The sequence below is a fragment of the Notechis scutatus genome, chromosome Z (genome assembly GCF_049901735.1).
Source record: "Notechis scutatus isolate UNSWTSFEM ecotype Mainland chromosome Z, rNotScu1.2, whole genome shotgun sequence".
NCBI lineage: Eukaryota > Metazoa > Chordata > Lepidosauria > Squamata > Elapidae > Notechis > Notechis scutatus.
In genome coordinates, this window is record NC_142025.1 from 133,981,164 (window position 1) to 134,005,606 (window position 24,443).

The following is a 24,443-nucleotide window of genomic DNA, read 5'->3' on the forward strand; positions in this document are numbered from 1 at the left end:
AATGGCAGTCAGGCTACCTCTGGTGAGCACATGGAAGGCTGTGTGGCCCCCTAAAGAAATGCCAACCCACACCATTACTGACCCACTGCCATGTTGCAGGCAGCAGAACGTTCTCCACGGCGTCTCCTGTCACGTCTGTCACATGTGCTCAGTGTGAACCTGCCTTCATCTGTAAAGATCACAGGGCACCAGTGGCGAATTTGCCAATCTTGGTGTTCTCTGGCAAATGCCAAACGTCCTGCATAGTGTTGGGCTGTAAGCACAACCCCCACCTGTGGACATCGGGCCCTCATACCACCCTCATGGAGTCTGTTTCTGACCGTTTGAGCAGCCACATGCACATTTGTGGCCCGCTGGAGGTCATTTTGCAGGGCTCTGGCAGTGCTCCTCCTGTCTCTCCTTGCACAAAGGTGGAGGTAGCGGTCCTGATGCTGGGTTGTTGCCCTCCTATGGCCTCCTCCACGTCTCCTGATGTACTGGCCTGTCTCCTGGTAGCGCCTCCATACTCTGGACACTACGCTGACAGACACAGCAAACCTTCTTGCCACAGCTCGTATTGATGTGCCATCCTGGATGAGCTGTACTACCTGAGCCACTTGTATGGGTTGTAGACTCCGTCTCATGCTACCACTAGAGTGAAAGCACCACCAGCATTCAAAAGTGACCAAATCATCAGCCAGAAAGCATAGGAACTAAGAGGTGGTCTGTGGTCACCATCTGCAGAACCACTCCTTTATTGGGGATGTCTTGCTAACTGCCTAGGCTTTCCACCTGTTGTCTATTCCATTTGCACAACAGCATGTGAAATTGATTGTCAGTCAGTGTTGCTACCTAAGCGGACAGTTTGATTTCACAGAAGTGTGATTGACTTGGAGTTACATTGTGTTGTTTAAGTGTTCCCTTTATTTTTTTGAGCAGTGAATTTACCTAGCAGTAAGTCCCACATTACCCAGAGAGGCTTACCATCAAGCTATTTACTTAGATTCATATCTTTTTAAACAAATAAAAAGTGCTATAATTTTTCAGAAATATTTTAAAATATATTACACATATAAAGGACAACTTTTCTTACTTTTTTTTCGTGTGGAAAACAAAACTGCTCTTTAGATATTGCTCACAAATAAATTGTGGAATATTCTAAAATGAGGAATCATGTTCCTTGCATCAAAATGCAATATTGCACTTATCTTTATATGTGTATAGTTGCATTTAACCATTCAGTTAACCGAAACAAACCAAAAATAGTTTGCAGATACATTGAATTACATTTATAGGAGATGATATAATGGATAAACGTGATGGAATGAATGAATCATTGAATGAACGGACAAACAATGCAGCTGGAGTCTACTTCTCTGTCAATATTTGCAAAGATAAAAAAATCCAGTCCTTAACTCTCACAGACCCACCTTTAATATCTGCCCTCCATCCGGGTATTTGCGAAGGATACCCTGTAAATACTTGAGGATCGGTGGCGGTTTCTGCCGAAATCCCTTCCTGAAAGAGACACAAACTTCAGATACAGCATTCAATGGCATCTGGACCTTCTAATAGCCAACTTCTAGCAATGCCTATACATTGTGTAGCTACTCCATCTATCTAACACCAGCATAGGACTTTGTGGCCCTGCAAGAGCTACTATGGTAGGAACAATAATTCTAAACATCTTTTATTACTGTTGATTCTGTCTAGAAATGCTGGGACCTGCAGTTTAGTAACATATTGAGGATGCCAGAAAGTATTGATGGACAGACTAAATATCCAGATCACAAAAAAAGTGAAACACCTGGGAGTACAATTGACAGCAAGATGTGGAACACTTAAGGAAGATAATTATTATAGACTAAAACAAGATTGTGAGACTTGGAAAAATGGAAAAACTTACAACTATCCTTAACAGGGAGAATATCCACAATTAAAATGAATGTACTGCCAAGGATATTATACTTGTTTCAGAGGATTCCAATAAAATTAGAGAAAGAATACTTTGAGGACTTCAATAAAATGATGTTGAAATATGTAGGGCAGAAAAAGAAGACAAGAATTAAACTAAAACTGTTACAGGACACTAGAATGAGAGGTAGTTTTGGACTACCCAATTGGGAATTATATTATCAGGCAGTAATACTGATGTGGATGAAAGAATGGATAGTTTTGAGAAATACTAGACTGTATTGGAAGGTCATGGTCTGCAATTGGGGTAGCATGCATTTTTATGGTATAAGGAAAGTAAAGCGCATGGATATTTTCAGGGACATTATATTCGAGATGCTTTATTATCAACATGGGACAAAATAAGGGAACAACATTATTTGAAAATACCAGCCTTGAGGTATTTGAAGTATTCGACAATGTAAATTGGCAATTTATGTTATTGGAAATGGAAGTGATGGGCTTTGGAGAAAGATTCATTAAGGCAATTGAGGCAATATACAGTATTATAGACAATCTGCAAAAGTAATGATAAATGGAGATTTGACAGATAATATTAACATTAAAAAAAGAACTAGACAAGGACGCCCTCTGTCACCACTGCTGTTTGTACAGACTTTGGAGGTATTAAATAGAAATGTCAGGGATAATAGAGAAATAAAGGGAATGAAAATAAAAAAGGAGGAATATAAATTACAAGCATATGCAGATGATCTGGTCTTTATATTGGAGGAACCATTGGAAACAGCGCCCAAATCGATAGAAAAGATTGAAAAAGATGGACAGGCGGCAGGATTAAAAATAAATAAAGATAAAATTAAGATTTTAATTAAGAATATGATCAAAAGGCAAAGGAAAGAATTGACAGACAGGCGGAATATCCAGATCACAAACAAAGTAAAATATTTAGGAATACAATTAACAGCAAGATGTGGGACATTAATGGAAGATAATTATTATAAATTAAAACAGATTGCGACAGATTTGAAAAAGTGGGAAATTTTACAACTATCTCTAATAGGGAGAATATCTACAATCAAAATGAACATACTACCAAGGATATTATATTTGTTTCAGACAATTCCAATTAAATTAGGGAAAGAATACTTTGAGGACTTAAATAAAATAATATTTAAATATATATGGCAGGGAAAGAAGGCAAGAATTAAATTAAAACTGTTACGGGATGCTAGAATGAGAGGGGGTTTTGGATCACCCAATTGGGAATCATATTACCAGGCAGTAACATTGATATGGGTGAAAGAATGGATTATTCTGAGAAATACTAGATTGTTAATGCTGGAAAGTCATGATTTGCAATTGGGGTGGCATGCATTTTTATGGTATAAGGAAAATAAAGCACACGGGTATTTCAGGAGGCATTACATTCAAGATGCTTTATTGTCAACATGGGAGAAAATAAGGAAACAATATTATATGAAAATACCAGTCTGGTTATCAACTATAGAGGCATTTGCATATCCAGTTGTTTTTAAAATGGAACACATAGTTAGATATAGTGAAATATTAAATGAAAGGGGTGAACTCAAAACAAAGCAAGAACTAGACGGACAAGAGATAAAGATGAATTGGTACTCATATGTGCAAATACATTCTAGATATGATAAAGATAGTAAGACAGAAGGGTTTTACAAAGAACTTACCGAATTAGATACAATTTTAACAGGTACTGAGGAGAAAATGATTTAAAAACTTTATGGTTATTTATTAGGAGTGAATTTAGAAGAAGTTAAAGAAACGATGATTGCTTGAGGGGAAATTTTTGGATATGGGGTAGATTTGGATAAAAAGGCAGAAATTATGGACTAGAAACTATAAATTAACAATGTCGACAGCATATAAATTACAATATGAATATAATTTTTTAAGAGTTGAGATTTGCTTTAAAAAATAGCCTGGAATTGAGATTAAAACTTTAATGATGTAATATGATATGGAATGTTGATTAGAATATAATATGAATGTAAAGTTAAAAGGATTATAGATAACGTGCACGTGATGTATGTACCAAACTGACACACTGTATAATTGAAATAAGGTTTATTTGTTGTTTTGTTTGTTATAAAAATAAAAAACTTCTTTTTTAAAAGGAAGTAACACAGGTAGTTCTTCACTTACAGCCGTTCATTTAGCAATCATTCAAAGTTACAACGGCCCTGCAAAAAGTGACTTACGACCCATCCTTGCACTCACGAACGTTGCAGGATCCCTAGTGTTATGATAAAAATTCAGGTGCTTGCAACAAACACGTTTTTACAAAGGTTGCAGCGTACAAGTGTCATGGGATTGCTACTTGCAGCTTTCCCAGCCAGCTTCCAACCAGCAAAGTCAATGGAGAGAAGCTGTATTTGCTTAATGAAGGCATGATCACTTCAGAACTGTGGTGGTTTGCTTAAAAACTGTGTAAAACTGGGTATGACTCATTTAATAACTGCCTTGCACAGTAATAAAAATTGTGGTCCCAACTGTAGTTGTTAAGTTCAAAACTACCTGTACAAATAACAATGCCCCATAAAATTATACGAGCAAGTGAAGATACACTAATTCATGATTAAAACCAGACAAGGAATAACCATAGATTTAAATTTTGAATTATTGGATCCATCAATAAACAGTTTGCTTCATTGCATGGCAGGCAGGGTTTACCGCGTGTATTTAATAGTCAGCTCTTGTTCGTATGGTTGCATTCATGCAACACATTAACAAATCATATTCTGGCTACATTTAGCCCATCACCAGTTCTCTCAGGCTATCCTCAGAAGGTGATTCTAAGGTTAGACAAAAGGTCTGAGAGCGAGTTGGGCCACCTCTACGGTTGATAAATTGATAAAATAGAGCTATGATCAGTGGGACAACTCAGTCTGATCCCCCGCAAGCCTTGGGCATGACCTCCAGTGGGCCTCCTCCTAGCCTTCCTAACAAGGTGAGAGAGAGTGCATGTACATCACACACAATCTTCTATATGGGAATATAATGTCACATTCATGTTTTCCTTGGAAAATGATATGCAACTCTCTATGCATACACACACACACACAAACCGGTGCATTCATGTAAACATTTACTCTGCTGTAGTTCAATGTTTCAGCCATTACATTGTACCTGCTCTCATGTAGGTGGGTCCATTTTCACAATCCCCAGCCATAATCCTTCTGCCTTCTCACACTCTATTTCTTACACACATACACACACACACACAAACACACACACACACATACACACACACACACACACACACACACAATACATATACTTCCGTACCTTTTTTTCTCCTTTTGAGACATCTTCAACCTGCAACAACAAAAGAGGAAAATATACAAAATGAAATACTGGCATAACTTAATCCCACCAATTAATTTGAACTGAGGGCAAATTAATTCTAGACCCCGTCCAACAGATCTGATCCTTTACCATCCAGCTAATCTGAAACAAGTCAATTTTTAGGAAAGTTGGAAACGATTTGAGAGGAGGAATCTATTTCCACATTGAACGTGTCTCCCGTTTCTTTCTCAAATCAAAGCTGGTGTTTCAAAGCAGTTTTAAAGCCATTAACCCTCTGACATTTATTGATTAAAAACTAAACAGATACCCCACCTTGAATCAACTCATTCGCGATTAGACACGTGATTCAGCAGGCCAGAGTATGATCCATTGCAATAGATCCTATCCACGACAATCCCCTTCTCTCTCAAACTGCATTTTTCAAATCCAGCAAATTTGGATCCCTACGCTGCCAAAACTTCAAACGGAGGCACAAAAATTACTTATATGCAGATCCTCTTCGCCTCGCTATAGAAAAGCTATTTATTGTAGGGTTTTTTCTAATTTGCTTTTTTTTTTTTAGTGATTACTGTTAGGGTAAATGTTAGGAATGTAAGTCACCTAACAGTGATTTGGGTTGGAAATATATAAACCAGGATAGACATTTTAAAACTGTATCTTTAAGAAAATGCAAAAATTGTAATTGGGTGTGGCTTCTCAAATGGCCATAAGATGGAGCCAGAAACTTGTAATTGGGTTGTTTAGTCTTAGTCTCAGAAGAGAGTGTGTCTTGGTGAGTCTCTCTTTTCCTTCTGTTGGAGAGTTTTGCAGTTCCTGTATTGACTGATATTCATGGATTTGATGTAAGTCTGATACTGAACTGTTTTTGACACTGGACTTTGTTATTGGATTATCCTTGGACTAAAAACTGACTGATCTTACCTGTGAATGACTTTGGACTGCTTGTTTTGAACTTTTCTTAAACCTTTCTGGAAGTAAAAACCTACATTTACTGTACAGTGTATCTGTGTGCTGTGTATGTATTATTTAAACACTACTCTCAAATACGTCTCACTGTATGCGCTCATTCTCCTAACGGGGAATTACCTCAACAGTAATAAAGAAAGGAAAGAAATAAAATATATTTTAGCATTAAGTAGAGAGTTACTCTATAGGCATTTTTTATCTCGATATTTGGCAGTTGTTTTCCTATGTATATAGAAGTATTTATCTCTATAGGCATTTCTTATCTTGCTGTTGTAGAAAATATTTCTCTAACCTTTCATGTGTTGTAAAACTAGCCTGCAATTAGTTACATCTCTCTCATATGAAGACTCATGATTATCCCATCTAAATCAATCTGAATCCATCTGGTTTATGTTGCACCCCCTGAAAACCTACTTTCCTGAGAAGTACTTCCCTACATCTGAAGGAATAAACACTTTTGAAGTATGTTGTCAATAGCCCTCTTAAGTAATCAATTAACAGACAATAGGAGAAGGGATAATGAGAGATAAACAAGTGCCAGAAGGACATTTGTCTTTTTGCAGGAAAGATGTAAATCTAAATTAGAGTGTCTTACAATGCAGTTACTCTACTTCTAAAAGAATCTTAAGGTATAAGAGTTACTTTCGTCTATATGCTTTGTAACTTTCCTCACATCTGTGTGCAGGGGTGGGATTCAAATTTTTTAACAACCAGTTCTGTGGGCGTGGCTAAGTTGGTGGGCATGGCTTGGTGGTCATGTTATTGGCTGGGCATGGCCAACTCAATATCACTCACATCGAGGCACGCATCTCCTCACCTGGCCTCTCATGACTGTGGGGATGCTGCAACAGTCATATGTGTGAAAAATGGTCATAAGTCACTTTTTTCAGTGCCATTGTAACTTTGAATGGTCACTCCACACAAGCAAAGTACCAGCAAAGAAGGACAAAAAACTCCAGAGAAGTTCCTGAGACAGGAAGTCTAGTCCTGCCAAGAATGTGATAAGGGTTAACGGAGAGGTAGTTTCTGTAAGCAACACCAGAATGTTTCCTTCCTGCCTTCCTTACAGGATTAGGCCAGTAATTTCTTCTAACAACCGGTTCTCTGAACTGCTTAGAATGTTAACAACCGGTTCTAGCGAATAGGTGCGAACTGGTAGAATCCCATCCCTGTCTGTGTGTATGCAAGGAGAGGTCTTCCCTTTTATTGATCAATAAAAGTTAGATTTTGTTCTTTAAAGCCTCTGCTTAACTTCATTTTTGCACATTGTGATCTTAAGTTATAGCTGAACTTTACATTTTGGCGTACCAATGTGGGGCTTGGAGGCATTGTTCCTTCAAGATAGCTGCATCCAGCACTTCACGAGCTGAACCCCTTTGAGGCTCGGTAGGCCTTCACAATGGTGGACGGAAGAAACCAGCAAGGACCAGTGATGAAATCAAGAGCGCTCCTGGTAAGTTTGAACCGGTGATTTCGACCTGGTCATATGTTGACAAATTCTGCTTCCATCCAAACCTGAACTCCCAAAAGAGACTTGAACCAGGAAATGGGGAAGATTGCAATCTCCTAGTTGAGTAGAGAAATTTTTTAGGGGGGAGGAAGAGGGGAGTGTTGCCTTGTGTATGCGTGAATGAAATGAAGGAAATTACTCAGAGGTTTGCCTTCAAAGTGAATTGGAAGATCCAACTTGCATTTCTGATTAGTCGCGAGAAGATCAGCCAGAGTGGATCACTTTGAAAAGAGTGTGACTGGTGGAATAAAATAAAAGTTTGAGATTTTGGGGGGAGGTCTGATTCAAACTCCGAGCCTGAGGGGAGGGTCCAAGAAATTCCTTAGAGAAAGAGGAAGAATTGGTCAGAACCCGAGCAAATGGAGAGCCCGAGAAATTCCCCCAGAGAGATTCCTTTAAGAAGCTTGAAAAGGTCCAAGAAAGCCCTGAGGAGAAGGGTGAGCTCTGCCACACTCTGAGCTAACTCCAAGCCCGAGAAATTCCTAGGGAGAGATTCCCCAGGAAGAGTTTTGGTCAGATTTTGAATCTACAAGCCTGAAACATCCCATCGAAAAAATGGGCAACCATACTGGTAGCCTGTTTGGAATGAAGAAACCGTGTTCCCCTCTAAACTATGTATTAGCTCACTGGGACACGTTAAAACCTATTGTAACAATCTAAGTTTTTTAAGAAAAAAAAAAGAAAAGCAGAGTTCAAACTTGCTCATGATGTGTGAATGAAGCTCTCTATACATCTTGGGTCTTTAAAAAATAAGCCTGCTGGGAGATCCAAAACTAGAAAGAGAAAACAGGGTGGGGGCTGCCTGAGCCTCCACTTCTTTTTTAGGGGAATTTTCCTGCCCTTTTTAAATATTTTTTTAATTTTTTTCTTTTCCTAGAGAGAGGTGAATCACAACTTCCAACGCTAGAAAGGAGTCTTGCATTAATTTTTCCCTGTTGCTTCTTTCCTTTTCTGTGTGCTTGTCTCCCTTCATCTCCACACCACCCTTCAAATGTAAATTAAGAGTAAGCTGCTAAATGTTTTTGGGAGAAAATACCACCACTACTTTGGAATGTTTGTTTCTTATATCAAGACTTTTCCTTCACATTGACTCCCTGCTCATCACAAGCAATAGAAACAGTGAGATTTTATTTTTGTGACAGTGTAAAGGCTAACCTTTTCTCGTTTGATGCTTTGTGTCTTTATCTCCCAACTTCCTAAACAAAGAGGAGATGTTCAGGGCTTTTAAGATTTCACCTGATTTTTACCTGAACATGAAAGGAATACCCTTTACCTAGAGGAATGCTTTGCATTCATTTGCTTTGCTGAAGCCTCCATTTCAGATCTCTTTTCAGTCACAGCAACACAGTGCAGAAATACTAAACTTCTAATCTTTTGCATTTTTGCTGCTTCTTTCAATGGGCAGTGTTAAGTATGGTCGGTGGGTCTCATGAAAAGACAAGGCTCGGGTAGTGAACAACAGCCCTTTATTAAGCAACTAGATTCTGAGACTAAAAGCCTAGCCGCGGCTGCTCTTTTTATAGAGCTGGCCGCGGCTAGGCAGCCAATGACAGGTGTTTGAGCTTGCCACGCTTGGTTTTACCCAATCACGGCAAGCTCTATACGAGCCAATCAAAAGTGTTCCATAACGTCCAATCACGGCCCGGCTCTTCCGGACCAATAGGAATGCAGGTCTTCAAGCCTGCTAGTACGGAACAGGCAGCATAGCACAATGGGCCCAAAGCTTGGATCAAAATTGACTCCCTCTTTATTTCTAAATTAGCCACAGTTTTGAATTCTCTTTTCCCTCCTTCCAATGTGGGTTTTTTATGATGTAAGTGCTTCCATACATCATTACAATGTGTGTCTTTTTTCTTTTATCATCGGGCAAGGAAATGCACACCAAAGGTCGCTAAGATCTAAGTTCTAAGAGAGGAGACGCTGCTTCTGCAGTAGCTCCATTTTCCTTATAAGGCTCAGAATCAGTGAACTGCATCCTGCCCCCCTTCCCCTCCCCCACTTTATGGCAGATCTTGAAGTGAGTAGAGTGAACCTACCTATAAGGTAACCACAAACATTTTTAGCTGATTTATAATACACCATCATGGTTATTCTTAATGGGAATTATAAAGTTACACACCGATGGTGAACTAGGAAAATACTGCAGTGTTAGAGAGATCTCGAGAAATTACCATTCTCGAAAGAGCCAGAAAACTCTGAAAGAACTAAGAAAGAAAGAAAAAGATTTGTTGTTCTTCCCACCCAGGGTTTAGCAGGTAATTAAAAAAGCGAAGCCTAAAGCCAGTTTTTACCTGAAAAAGACAGGTTTCTTAGTATCCACTTGTTAATTCCGTAGGGAAGGAGAGTAAACTTTCCTTTCAGCACCTCCAAATTGCCGCTTATTTTCTCTTCTGGAAGGTATCATTCAAAAAGCCATAATTTCCAGGAATTTTGTTAAATATGTCTTAGAGTCCTGGGAACCAAGAAAAACTTTCTCTTTTCAAAGGTTTTCTCCTCTTCCTCCTGCGCATTCTTACCCGGCTGCCAGCTTCTTTGTGGCGGCCATTGCAGGAAGGGAGAGGACTAAAAATATATTTATATGTTAAGATTTTGTTGGAGGAGATGCCTTAAGGATTTGAAGACTGAAATATATTGCAATAAGGCTTTAAGATACAGATTTGGACTTTCTTTTTTTGATTGATACTACCCCAGGAAGAGAAAGTGAGAACTTTGCCTTGGCTTGGATTGATTGATGACTTTGGGATTGTTCTATTTTTTTGAAATATCTTGGTTATTGCAAGAAGAAAGAAGGGGGAAAAAAAGAAAAGAAAAGATTTATAATGGCTTTTTCTGCTGAGGAACTAAGAAAAGAATATGAGCAAACAAAAAAAATGGCAAAGATGGTGTGAAAGAAGCCTTCCTTTTTTAGAAATGGCGCTTGCTAACTATCAACAAACATTACAACAGATGGAGGCAGAAGAAGAAGAAGGAGAAGAAGAAGCCATCTTTAATGAATTTCAAAATTTAACTAAGAAAGAAGGAAGAAAGGAAGGAAGGAAAATGAAGGACTTAAGATTTAAAAAACACTCAAGAAAGGGAAAAATAAGGTGCAAAATCAATATAATGATAGTAAACAAAAGGGAAAAGGAACACAACAGAGAAGGGAAGCCAGTAAGGCAGAGGCTAGAAGAAGGGGGGGTAGAAAGGTCTGGTGGGGGAAGAAAGGAAGGGAAAAGGTGGAGAAAAGCCACAAAGTTTTGAAATTAGATGGGAAAAAAGGAATTTTTTTTAGGGACAAAGGGTAAAGTATAATTTCTTTAAAAAAGATTTTGCAAGGTACATAAGATGGTATTGTAGCATTGTATTAGAAATAGAAAATTAGAATGGTTTAAGAGTTAATAGATTAAAATGTTGAAATGTTTAGTAATGATTGATTTTAAAATTTAATAAAATATTAAAGGGAATGTTTAGAATATTGAGTTTTAATTAAAGAGTTTAATATGACTATGGTATTGATGTTATTATAAAATTTTTATTGTAGCATTTGTCTTTGGAAAAGGCAATGGGAATGTTATAAGATTCAATATTTAGATCTACTATTTAACTATGTATTTAATCATTTTGGATTTATTATTTTTTGTTTATTTAAAAAAAAAATTAGTAGATAGAATGTACCAAGCAGAATCAGATTGGGTATTAGGTGTTATTTTAAATGTTAATTTAATTAATTTAGGGGGAAGATAGAAAGGCATCATACTCTGATTAGTGATTTCAGGAGAAATTCTTTTTTTTTTATTATAAGGAACGAGACAAAGGGATAATAAAGAATGGACAAAAGATACAAATATAATGACTCAAATTAAGATGGATTAATTAAGATAGAATTAAGAAGAGTGAAATGTGTGGAGAAGCTAATATAGAAGACATAGAATAGTAAATAAAATAGGTAATGACATGTAAGATGAGCATGAATATAATTGAAGTCCATGAAGAGAGAGATACCTGGGGCCAAGTTACTTTCCTAAAATATTTTTTTAATGTTTGTGTGTTGTGTGTTTATGTTTCTGGGAGAATTAATAAAACCTTGCAGAAATATAGAATGAGAATAATGGTAACCAAGTCAGAAAGAAATAGATGAAATAATAATAGTGAAATTGAATAAGAGTAAAGAGAAGTAAAGAGAAACTGGATAAGAGGTATTTGTATGCTCATATGGAAATGGTTTAAAATAGAATTATATTGTATAAAATAAGGTTTTATTTGACTTGTAAAATTTATAATGGAAAAAGGTTTAAGTATGTAATGGTTAATGATGATTTGTTTGTCTTTAAAAATTAATAAAACTTGTTAAAAAAAAAAAAGCGAAGCCTGTCTAAATGGGAAGACTCAGATAATTTAATTTGATCAATTTGATGTGATCTGTTAAATTCTTGGATATGCATCCATAATGATAACATAGAACTGAATGAAATTAAATTGATTGTGATGAGCTTTCAGCTTGGGGGGGGGGCTTATGGCAGTGGATGATTGATGGATGATTAAAACTGCCGAGTTTCCCATTGCTTCAAGAATGAGCTACAGGTTGCCCATGGAAAGCAAAGTGAAAATTTAAAAGGATAAAACCTCCACAGGTCTGGAGTGATATTTAATGGTATATGTATGTGTCTGCCCCCTCCCAGAGAAATTCCCTTTTACAGTTGCAAGATTTTGCAAGAAAGGGAAGTGAGAAAGATCCCATGAAGGATTTGGTAGTGCAATTTGTGTGTGTGTGTGTGAAATGTGTGTGATTAGTTGAAAAGAGAGAGAGAGAGACTAAGTGGAGGAGGGAGGTGAGAATTCTGTGCAATTTAACCCCCCTTCTTTTGCACAGGGATTTTTTTTCTTTTTACCTTGGAGGTTGAAGAGAGAAGCAGGGGAGGGGGAACTACCCCCCTTCTCATTTTAACTATCCCCCTTCTCCCTCTCTGCAGAGCCAACCTGAGAAAGGCGGGGGTAAAGGTTTTTAGAAGTTTTAGAATAACAGAGCTGGAGGCACCTTGGAGGTCTTCTAGTCCAACCCCCTGCTTAGGCAGGAAACCTATACCCTTTTTGACAAATTGTTGCCCAATCTTTTCTTAAAAGAGTGAAATCTGATCCCTTTTGCAGTCTACACTATTTTTGCCTTGCATATTGAAAGCTATGCAAATATATTCTTTTCTAAATACAATTTTGATTTTTTTTTCTTCTTCTGAACATTTTTGAGGTTTAAAAATGCTTAATTAAATCTATCTAAAAAGATATGATTTTGAAATATTTTGAGTCTGACACTGTTTTTACATACTTAGGAATCATGGTGCTCCATCCTATGGCATGTTTGTTTGTTTGTCAGCAACACAAGTTGTTGCTCTTTTTAGGAGTTGTTACAGGGATGAGTATTGGCTGGATATTGCAAGCTGTGAATGGATGGATAATTACACTTATTTTGAATGAAGCCTTGTATGCTAAACTACTAGAAGAAGAGCATAGTGTTACACAGATTAGGGAATGGCTTTTGAGGGTTTTTCAACACAGAAGTGGCATTTTTCTCTAAAATGCTAGACCCTACCTGTGAAAGATAAAAGATATTTATAGGGAGGTTTGGATTTTGAACATTATTGTGTTGGGGTACTTATATTATAGCCTAGAGACTTGATTTAAATTATATTCTCTTGGGGGAATGGCTAAAAGTGAGAAGATTTAATTATTATTTTTTAAGATAGTGGCTCACTGGACTGGATGGGTTCAGGCTTATTCAGCCATGAGAGCCAAAATTATATTTGCAGATCCCTCACATCCCGGACATAAACTGTCACATCTCCTTCCCTCAAAACGACGCTATAGAGCACGGCGCACCAGAACAACTAGACACAAGAACAGGTTTTTCCTGAAAGCCATCACTCTGCTTACTTGAAGTCAAAAGAATCATCAAACTATATATACCATTTACAACTCCCAAAACCTGAAAAAACAAATTACCCAAAACAATAAGGAAGCTTCAATCTAAAGAGAAATCACTTTGGCGGAAAAACAAATCTGGTCACGTTGCCAACTTCAAAAGCTGATACAAAAATTTATGCCACCAGATAAAAACTGAATGCACCAATTATCACATTAAACAAGATGAAAACCTTCTACGCACCAATTCCACCGGTGCTTTCTACAATTTTATAAACAACAAACCAAAAGACTCAAGGTCCATCCCACCCCTGAAAGGATCTAATGGTAAAGACTGCAACAACGACACTATTAAAGCCAACCTCTTTAACACATTCTTTGGCTCAGTATTTGTAAACAGCAATGGATCATGCCCAGTATTTCCTAGTTGAACCACAGTCAACTATAATTATCTAATACATATCAATTTTACAGAAGACAATGTTGAAAAAGCACTACGCAATCTAAAACCATCTCTATCTATTGGATTGGATGGAATATGTGCCTACTTCTTTAAAAAGCTACCCACTGCCATAGCCGAACCTCTAAGCATAATCTTTGAAAAATATTTCAGGACCAGCTCCTTGCCAAAACTATGGTCACAAGCCACAGTCATCCCCATCTTCAAAAAGGGAGACCCCAGCCTAGTTGAAAATTACAGACCAATCTCTTTATGCTGCATCACCTGTAAAGTCATGGAATCAATTATTAACCAATCCATTATCCTCCACTTAGAGACAAACAACCTACTCTCTAATAAACAATTTGGTTTCAGAAAAAAACTATCCTGTAATCTGCAACTCTTACACTGCAGAAACATATGGACTACATAACTTGATCAGGGCAAAACAATAGACGCAATCTACATAGACTTCTTTAAAGCCTTTGATTCAGTGGTACACGACAAACTACTCCTAAAACTAAAATCTTATGGTATCTCTGGACGACTGCATAACTGGATAGAAGCATTCCTGTCAAACAGACAACAAATGGTCAAAATTGGGAACGTCCTATCAAATTCTGTACCTGTCAATAGCGGTGTCCCCCAAGGCAGTATTCTAGGACCAACTCTTTTCATACTCTACATAAATGACCTCTGTGATCATATCAAGAGCAACTGTGTTCTCTTCGCTGATGATATAAAGCTATTCAACACCTCAGACAATATTGCTACCCTTCAAAAAGACCTTGACTATGTATCAGAATGGTCAAACAAATAGCAATTTCAAATCTCAACAAATAAATGCTCTGTCCTACATTTTGGCAAAAAAAAATCAGAAAATAAAATACAGGCTGAATAGTGAAGACCTTGTTGATGATCCAAACTCTGTCAAGGGTCTTGGAGTACTCATCTCAAATGACCTAAGTGCTAGAGCCCACTGTAACTACATAGCCAAAAAGGCGTTAAGAGTTGTTAACCTAATCTTACATAGCTTTTTCTCTGGTAATATTACATCAATAACTAGAGCACACAAAACATTTGCTAGACCAATACTCGAATACAGCTCATCAGTCTGGAACTCACATTATGTATCTGATATTAACACAGTTGAGAAAGTCCAGAAATATTTCACAAGAAGAGTTCTCCACTCCTCTACTTGTTGCAGAATACCTTATGCCACCAGACTTGAAATTCTAGACCTAGAAAACCTAAAACTATGCCGCCTTCAGTCCAATCTAAGTATAGTATATAAAATCATACATTGCAATGTCCTACCTGTCAATGAATACTTCAGCTTCAACCATAACAACACTAGAGCAAACAATAGATACAAACTTAAAGTTAATCGCACCAAACTTGATTGCAGGAAATACAACTTCAGCAACAGAGTGGTCAATGTCTGGAATACTCTACCTGACTCTGTGGTTTCTTCCCCAAACCACAAAAACTTTAACCTTAGACTGTCTACTATTGACCTCACCCCTTTCCTAAGAGGTCTGTAGGGGGCGTACATAAGCGCACCAACATACCTACCATCCCTGTCCTATTGTTTTTTTCACATATATATATAATCCATGTATTCATAACTATGTTTTTACTTATACCTATTATCTTGTAAGCAATTGACAAATAAAAATAAATAAATAAATAAAATAAAATAATAAAATAATTCCCTCAACACTGTTCAACTATTTACAAAGTGTGCACTACTATTTCTGTTAATCTTCTCATCACTCCTTATCACCCATCCCCTCCCACTTGTGATTGTAGGACTTAACTTTGTTGCTTGTATCCTTACTATTTATATTGACTGTTTCCTAGTATGATTTGATTGTTGATTGTACCCTATGACTATCATTAAGTGTTGTATGTTATGATTTTTGATTCTTAACAAATGTATCTTTTCTTTATGTATACTGAGAGTATTTACACCAAGACAAGTTCCTTGTGTGTCCAATCACACTTGGCCAATAAAAGTATTCTATTCTATTATACTGGAGCAAATAATACCTAGATATGCTATAGTAGGAGCTATAGACAGCAACTCATTTTCCTGCAAAAAAAAAAGTGCTTCAATCAATCATGGAGTGTGGGAATTCTGTGGGAATGTCACGTTCTGTAGAATGCAAATTCATCGATGCCATGGACCAACTGTTTACCCTTGGCCTGGCTCTGAATTTGAACCTGTCCAAAAAGGGATATTTTACCTTCTGAAATGATGTTTGGATTACCACACTTGAACAAAATGGGGGAAATCACACAGTGTGAAACTAAAGATATGCCTGTAAAGAACTGTATACTTGGCCTCTACTCTTCTTTATCTCACTTCAGAAGCAATGGACTTCTAGCTCAAACCCTACCTCTCGAATTTGCTGTCCATAAGTTCCAGCCTGGTAACTGGGTCCTGATAAAAGCCTGGGACAGGTCCTACCAAATCTTGCTGACCACTGAAACAGCAGTCTGAACAAAAGACAAAGGGTGGACCCCAGTTGATGAACTCAAAAGTGGAAAGTGTTTCCTGGAGAAGACCGGCTGAGAATAAAAATTACCAAAAGCTAATGTGGTCATGGTGGTATGAATAGACTTTGTTTGTGATTTTTCTCGTTGCAGGAGTACCAACTTTTTCATTTTTCCTTCCTGAGTGTTGGCTTAAGTTATTCCAGCTGAAGATCCTGAGTGAAGCTGATGGACCAGTAAAAGACTCTTTTTCAATTCCCAAAAGACAGCTGGAAAGATTACGGGGGCAGGGTGGAAATTCATTGTAATGTTTTCTTTGTTGTCTCATTTATATTGTAACCAGTTTAATGTACTCATGTAAGGATTGTGTATTTGAGAGTGGTTGCCACAGCAACTTTTGAACACCTTGAACACTTTGGACTTCTGTCTGGTGGGAGGGAAATTTGTCCAGCATGTTTGTATTGAAAAGTAGCTGTATACACATACACACATGTTATGTCCCACCTTCAAAAGCAAATAAGCAACCCCGAAAGCAGTCGTCCTCAAAAGCAAAACAAACGAAGAGGAGTTTCAGAAGATAACAGCTGCTATTATTCACAGTCTACAGCACATTAATCCTGGCTTAAATCCACAAGCCTCCGAGCTTTGACCGTTGCTTCTCTACGTAAATTAAACGCTTTGTTCCTGACAAATTTTCAAACTCAGGCGGATCCTTTTATAGTTATTAGGGCAACAGTTAATTTCCTTAATTACTCCCTTGACCTTCTCCTGCGTTCCAGCTGGCCTTGCCTCTTAAAGCGGCGTCTATTCCTAACATCTAACCAACAATTCTCCAAGTTCTCGTCTCCACTTGAAGACTCTCTTAAAACTTATCTGTCAGCCATTCCCGGCTGATGATCAGATACTGAACCAGAGGAGGTCGAAGGTCCTGACCATTCTACTAAATCAGGTCTGTCCTCTCTTGTCACATCCATCTCCTCTTCCTGATTATCATTCCAATCACTGAGCCCTGCTGGCTCATATTTCTCTGCCATGTCCTCCTCACTTGAGCTCATATCAGCCACAGGAGCTAAATTCAAGTCCGGAGCCACAACACACACATATAGAGAGAGACATACACTATTTAGAATTAGGCAAAGTTTCTCCTAGTACCTCCACACAAAGCTGCTCCTAGATTGATTTTTGCTCTGTGCCACTAAGGCAGAAGCAGTCATGTCCCCCTTCATGTCTCCCTGCTAATTCCATGGGGGAGGGGAGGGGCATCCCCCTCAGGCAATTCCCTCACTTGAAGAGACAGCAGAAAAGAGATCTCCAAACCCAAAGCCCTGACTATAACTCACAAATGATGCTGCCCAGTTGCCCAGATGTTGCACTGGTGGCCTCATGAGTAAAAGTCCAAGGGCTCATTGTGTGTAAAAAATAAATAAATCATTATTAAATAGCCTGGATTGCACAATGACTAAGAGTTAGGACAGGTACAGTAATGATCCCTTGAAAATGGGCAGCCTGTAATTTAAAGAAGAACCATGGCTGTGGAGAATTTTGAGGGGTTTGTGCTTGCTTAACACCTGTTTGGAAACTCACAGACAGTGATATAAAAATGTGAAAATAATTGACATGTTAGGGTAATAAATAAAGGAAAGAAATAAAATATATTATAGCATTAAGTAGAGCAGGGGTCACCAACCTTTTGGACCTTAGGGACCACCAAACTCATAATTTTAGATCCCAGGGACCACTAACCGGTTCTGTGGGTGTGACCTAATTTGTGGGTGTGGCTTGGTGGTCATGTGACTGGCTGGGCATGGCTTGTATGTAAATATTATAAATATTTATATAAATATTGAATTTTTTTTATTAAAAAAAGAGCAACTTTTACCCAAAATCAGGCAAAGCAGGCAGGCAGATTGAGTTGCTCACAGAATCACAGATTCATTCAGAGATCTATCTATCTGGCATCGGCTAGTTCAATCTGTTACATAAAATTTGCTTGCAAGCAAACTCATAAAATTTGCTAGCAAGCAAATTCACAAAATTAACTCACAACACACCATGCATGTAAATATTGATTTTTTTAATTAAAAAAAAAAACATTTTTACCCAAAATCAGGCAAAGCAGGCAGATTGAGTTGCTCACAGAATCCATTCAATGATCTAGCTATCTGTCATCGGCTAGCTCAGTCTCTCAAATTTGCTTGCCATGAGTCTGCACTGAATTTGCTTGCAAGCAAACCTTCAGTCCTAAGGGAAGCAAAGCCGAAGATCTAAAGACTAGCTAGAAAGCAAGAAATCCAACCATTTCCTGCTTCCTAGCTAATCTAAATCTCCTGGCACAGCAGAACAGATGATAGTTGGAAAAAGGAAAAATAGTAATTTTAGCAGGCAAGTTTGCCAGGTAAGGAGTGAGTGGGCAGGGAACGTTTCTGCGGGCCATGTGGGTGGCGCAGGCTTCTGCACAGCCTGGATTAATTGCTTTGGGGGCTGCTCTGGGAGTGAGATTTCTCTGTGGCCCACCAAAATTTTCTCAAGGCCCACCAGTGGGCCGCAGCCTACTGGTAGGCGACCGCTGAAGTAGAGAGTTACTCTATAGGCATATTTTATCTCGATGTTAGGCAGTTGTTTTCCTATGTATATAGAAGTATTTATCTCTATAGGCATTTCTTATCTTGCTGTTGTAGAAAATATTTCTTACCTTTCATGTGTTGTAAAACTAGCCTGCAATTAGTTACATCTCTCATATGAAGACACATGATTATCCCATCTAAATCAACCTGAATCCATCTGGTTTATGTTCCACCCCCCTGAGAACCTACTTTCCTGAGAAGTACTTCCCTACATCTGAAGGAATAAACACTTTTGAAGTATGTTGTCAATAGCCCTCTTAAGTAATCAATTAACAGACAATAGGAGAAGATATAATGCAAGATAAACAAGTGCCAGAAGGACATTTGTCTTTTTGCAGGAAAGATGTAAATCTAAATTAGAGTGTCTTACAATGCAGTTACTCTACTTCTAAAAGAATCTTAAGGTATAAGAAGAGTTACTTTCATCTAAAGGCTTTGTAACTTTCCTCACATATCTGTGTGCATGCGATGAGAGATCTTACCCTTTTATTGATCAATGAAAGTTAGATTTTGTTCTTCAAAGCCTCTGCTTAAGTTCATTTTTGCACATCGTGATCTTAAGTTATAGCCGAACTTTACATTACCTTCTCGAAATGAAAAGAACCTATAAAGATCTGTGCCAAGTTTCTACCCGAAGCGATGCTCCAAACTATTTCGGTCGCACAATCCAGAGGTGGAACTAATAATGTTCAGGGCAAATGGGATTAGATCAGCTGGCTCAGATCCTGCCCTGCTTTCTTGAACCGTTCTAGCCCCTTTTCTCTTTACCTCTCCCCCCAAAACCTGGCACGCTGCTCCCCGTCATTACCTGCACGCCACTCCCGACTTTCAGGCTACTAATTCAGCGATGCTCCGTCGCTTCTCAACACGAAAAGATCCAAGTGGCTCCCTGACTCTTCTCCGCCCAATCAGCAGAATGAGACGTCTGCACGCAATTTTATAACTTCAACCTTCCCTGCCAGAGAAATGGAAACCGAAAGTGATTCTATGGGTGGAGGAGAGTGGAAACAGGAACAAGAACAAAGTGGCCAACAGACGCCAAGAGCTCTAACATCTGGGGGTGAAGTCTTCATTTTATTTGAGGGGGAAAGTGCAAAATTCTGCTTGGGCCTATGGCTTCTTTACTCAAGATATATGTAAAGCATTGCAAGCCCCAAAGTGCGATCCTATTTAGGAGGAGATACAGAATAAAATAACAAGTGTTCAGGTTTATCTTGACCTGACCCAAAAGCCAAATCTGGCTATTACTGAAACATCTGGATTAGTGGGCATTAGGTTGAGAATGGTCCCAGCCCCAGGAGATAATACATACTGCATTCACACAACATGTTTTCATTAGAGTATCTGTAGCTCAGGGTTGAACTGTGAGGTCCTTGGTTCTCTCTGAGCTTGGTTGTTCTCTTGCAGATGTTTCATTACCCAACACCTTTCTTTGCAAAAAAAAAGTAACCAGGCTCTATACATTAAGATTACAGCAAAGGGAGATGTGATGGCAAAAAGTTTAGAAACCTCCAATCTAGAACTACAGACTGCTGCAAGTTGCTTTAAAACTCCCACAAGCAAATTATCTTTGCCATTTCTCTAGATCAGGGGTGTCAAACTCAAGGCCCAGGGACTGGATGTGGCCCACAGGGTGCTTAGATCTGGCCTGCAGGGCCGCCCTGGAAACACTGAAGGACTGGCCCACATTGCCTCTGCCAGCCAAAATGGGGCACAGGGGACCTCCTGGATGGCCTCCAGCACTCTGCCGGCGAAAATCGGGTGGTGTGGCGCACGCTCCCCATGCCCCATTTTGGCTGGCAGGGTGATGCATGAGGCATCCGTCCCATCTCTCCAACCCTCACCCCCCTCCGGCTGGTCCACAGAGGAGAACTACAATGCTGATCTGGCCCTCAAAGAAATCCAGTTTGACCCCCCTGCTCTAGATGGACATAACTTGCCTTTCCAAGGAAATCCTTCCCTTAGTTTTCTTAAGTATCGTGCCATGTAAAATCAACTCAAATTCCAGGAACAACATGAACTGTACCAGGAATATTGCTCTATATAGATATATGCCTGAAGAGCAAAGGTTTTGATCAGTGTGTGCTACCTGGTTTAATGCATGCTGGTGAAACATGGACACTAACCTCACAATCGATACAAAAGCTACAAGTGGCTCAAAGATTGAAGGAAAGATACATGCTCGGCATTACGAGACAAAATAGAAAGACCCACACATGGATTAGAGAACAAAGGAAAGAATACGATATCGTCAAGAGAGTAAAAGAATTGCAGTGGAAATGGGCTGGTCTCATATCAAGAAAAACTGGTGACAGCTGGACCAAGGCAGTCATAGAATGGATCCCACTTGATAAATGAGACCCAAAACAAGATGGATCGACATCAAGAAATATTGCAGGCCCGATTGGCAAAAGAAAGCTCAGGACTATATTGGTTGGAATCATGCAAAGGATGATGATGATGATGATGATGATGATGATGATGATGATGATGATGATGATGATGCACACACATACAGAGTCACATGACCCTGGAACACTGCAAATGTCATAAATAGGAGTCAGTAGCTGAGTGTTTGAATTTTGATCACATGACCATGGGGATGTTGCAGCTGTTGTGTGAAAAATGGTCATTAGTCACTTTTTTCAGTGCTGTTGTAACTTCAGTCACTAAATGAACTATTGCAAGTGAAGGACAATCTGTGTAAACAAACATACATACATACATACATACATACATACATACATACATACATACATATCTTTAACTGTAATGTTATATAGTAGACCATCTGGTCACAAACACTTCTGGTCATGACCAAATGAGGTGATGACCAAATTTTTTTGCATCTAGTCATGACCAAATACTCAGAGGGTGATCAAACATAGCCATGGTGATTTGCCCTTCCGTGCCATTTTTTTTACGCGCATGCGCTTCTGGTCGCGACCAAATCGGGTTGCGACCGAAGTCATGGAATGGATTATGGTGGTGACCGGAGGTTCTACTGTATTACACTACAGTCTTCTCCCAAATGTCTTTCAGTAAGAAAAAGGCAATAAACTTGCTCAACTTCTCATGTGACTTCCTCTGCCTGAAGTCATTTTTGGAATCTTTAGTTTTGTTTCTTTGCACCAGGCTTAAGAAATGGAAACCAAAATTGGCTTAACATCATTGAGCAAAACTCTTTTCCACAATCAAACTTTTTCTTTTTTACTGTAAAACCTTAAAAGGTTTACACAAATTCAGCCATTGCTGCAACTTATTATCCTCTAGCCTATAGAAGGGAGCGAACAGGGAAGGTGAAGGGCATAGGAAAGAAAGAAAGAAAAAGAAACAGGGGGAAAGAAAAATCTCATAAGAGTTTCCTATATAATTCCACCTGGAAATAAGTATCTCTGACCATCCATGTTTGGTCTATTCAGAGATGGGATCAGATACAGCAGGAAAAAAAATGATTAGCTCTTCTTTCAACCTTTTGCAGCTCTTCTCATTTAAAGCTCAACACTTCTTAGTGTGTGATGTCATCTCTCACTAACTGGTTTTTTAAAATTTCATTTTATGGCCAAGAACCCTTCATGCTTTCTTTTTCATTACTCTCTCCCTGCTGAAGCTGGAGCTTTGAATCGGGGTTGTAAGTAGCTTTTTCAGGGTCCATCGTAACATCAAACTTTACATGGAAAAGTGCCTGTATACTGGTAGCCCATGACTTCAACCGTTTATTTAGTGATTATTCAAAGTTACAACTGCCCTGAAAAAAAAGTGACTTGTGACCAATTTTCACACTTAAGACCATTGTAGCCTCCCCTTGGTCACATGATCAAATTTAAGGCAACTGGCATGTATCTGTGGCAGTTGCAGCTTCCTAGGTTCATGTGATCACTATCTGAAACCTTCCCAGCTGGCTTCCAACAAGCAAAGTCAATGGGAGGAGCTGGATTCACTTAATGTCTGATTCACTTAACAACTATAGTGATTTCCTTAATAACTGTGACAAAAATGTCAAAAAATGGGGCAAAACTCAGTTAACGACTGCCTCGCTGAGCAACAGAAATTTTGGGCTCAATTGTGGTTGTAAATTAAGGACTACTTGTCTGAGTTAGAATAGGGCAGAGAATTGGGTGGAATGTGGAACAGCAGCGGATAGCACAGAGCAAGAAAATAATGATTGAACGGAGAATATAGGTAAGTCCTTGACTTATGACAGATTCCCCCCTTTCCCAAAGCTACTTACAACCGGGTTCTAACAGGTGACCTGCCCATGTTCACATGACTATATTTTGGGTGCTTAGCAATCAGCCCTTGTTATGGGCATTTGTAGCATCCTGCAATTGTGTGACTGCGTTTTATGCTTTTGACCAAAAAATAGCATTCACTTCAGTTGGTTTGTTTAACAGTTGAATTGAATTTTGAATTGAATTGAATTCTTTATTGTCATTGTACATATATACACAATATACATACAATGAAATTCACATAACACCCAGAGACCAGACTCAACATGTACACACACACGTATGACAATCCCCAAACACCTCCCCACCCTCCAAAATTCCTCACCTCCTAAAAACACACAAGCACCCACACAACAGACCAAGTAACACTGCCCAACAGCTCACTGATGGTGGTCCTTAAGTTCATTGTTAAGTGCAATTATGGCTCTGGGATAAAAACTATTCAGAAAATGTGTGGTCTGAGTTTTAAAGGCAACAGTTCATAAAGGTTATAAGCAGGATGGGAAGAGTCTCTGAGAATGTTGTGCAACTTCCTCAAGCAGCAAGAACAGTTGCAGTGTTCACTTAACAACCACTGCAAAAAAAAGGTTGTAAAAGTGGGTCTGGTCACATGGTGACCTGCTTTATAACCACCATGACTAACAACCATAATGGACAGGCTCCATTATGGCCGTTAAGTCAAGGTCTACATGTAAAACAACACAGATGGGGAAAAAGCAAGAGATGAGGTTAAAGGGAGGTCATATTTGTCCCATAGGACTAGCATTTTGCAGAGTAAGGATCAGAAAAGATACAACCATTGGTGTACTGTGCAAGACAGATCTACCACCTAAGAGAGCAATTGCATATGATCTTTTTTTTTTAATTTTTATTGGTTTTTAAGATAAACATAGACAAACAAAACATAAAAACATCAAGCCATCTTCCATATATATACATACAGTGCGTCGGTTGGTTTACTAATTGTTTTGTGCTTCCATTTCGTAGTCTTCAATTACAATTACATTGTATATATTCTCATATTTTCAATCAAATATTAAATGCAT

General features: G+C 38.6%; 1 protein-coding gene across 2 annotated transcripts in view; it reads right to left on the bottom strand.

Moving 5' to 3' along the window:
- The window catches only part of LOC113428815 (sacsin-like), a 48,066-nt gene extending 27,947 nt beyond the window's left edge, over window positions 1-20,119 (bottom strand). The window contains exons 1-3 of one of the 2 annotated variants that reach the window (XM_087946929.1): window positions 19,974-20,119; window positions 5,215-5,244; window positions 1,410-1,497 (exon numbers count right to left, since the gene is read on the bottom strand). In XM_087946929.1, the coding sequence (XP_087803055.1) occupies window positions 1,410-1,497; window positions 5,215-5,237 (111 nt within the window). In that variant the 5' untranslated portion in view covers window positions 5,238-5,244; window positions 19,974-20,119. Of the gene's footprint in view, window positions 1-1,409; window positions 1,498-5,214; window positions 5,245-19,749; window positions 19,928-19,973 lie in introns of those variants that run through there. The other variant, XM_087946931.1, reaches the window with a different exon arrangement.
- Between the last annotated feature and the right edge of the window lie 4,324 nt (window positions 20,120-24,443).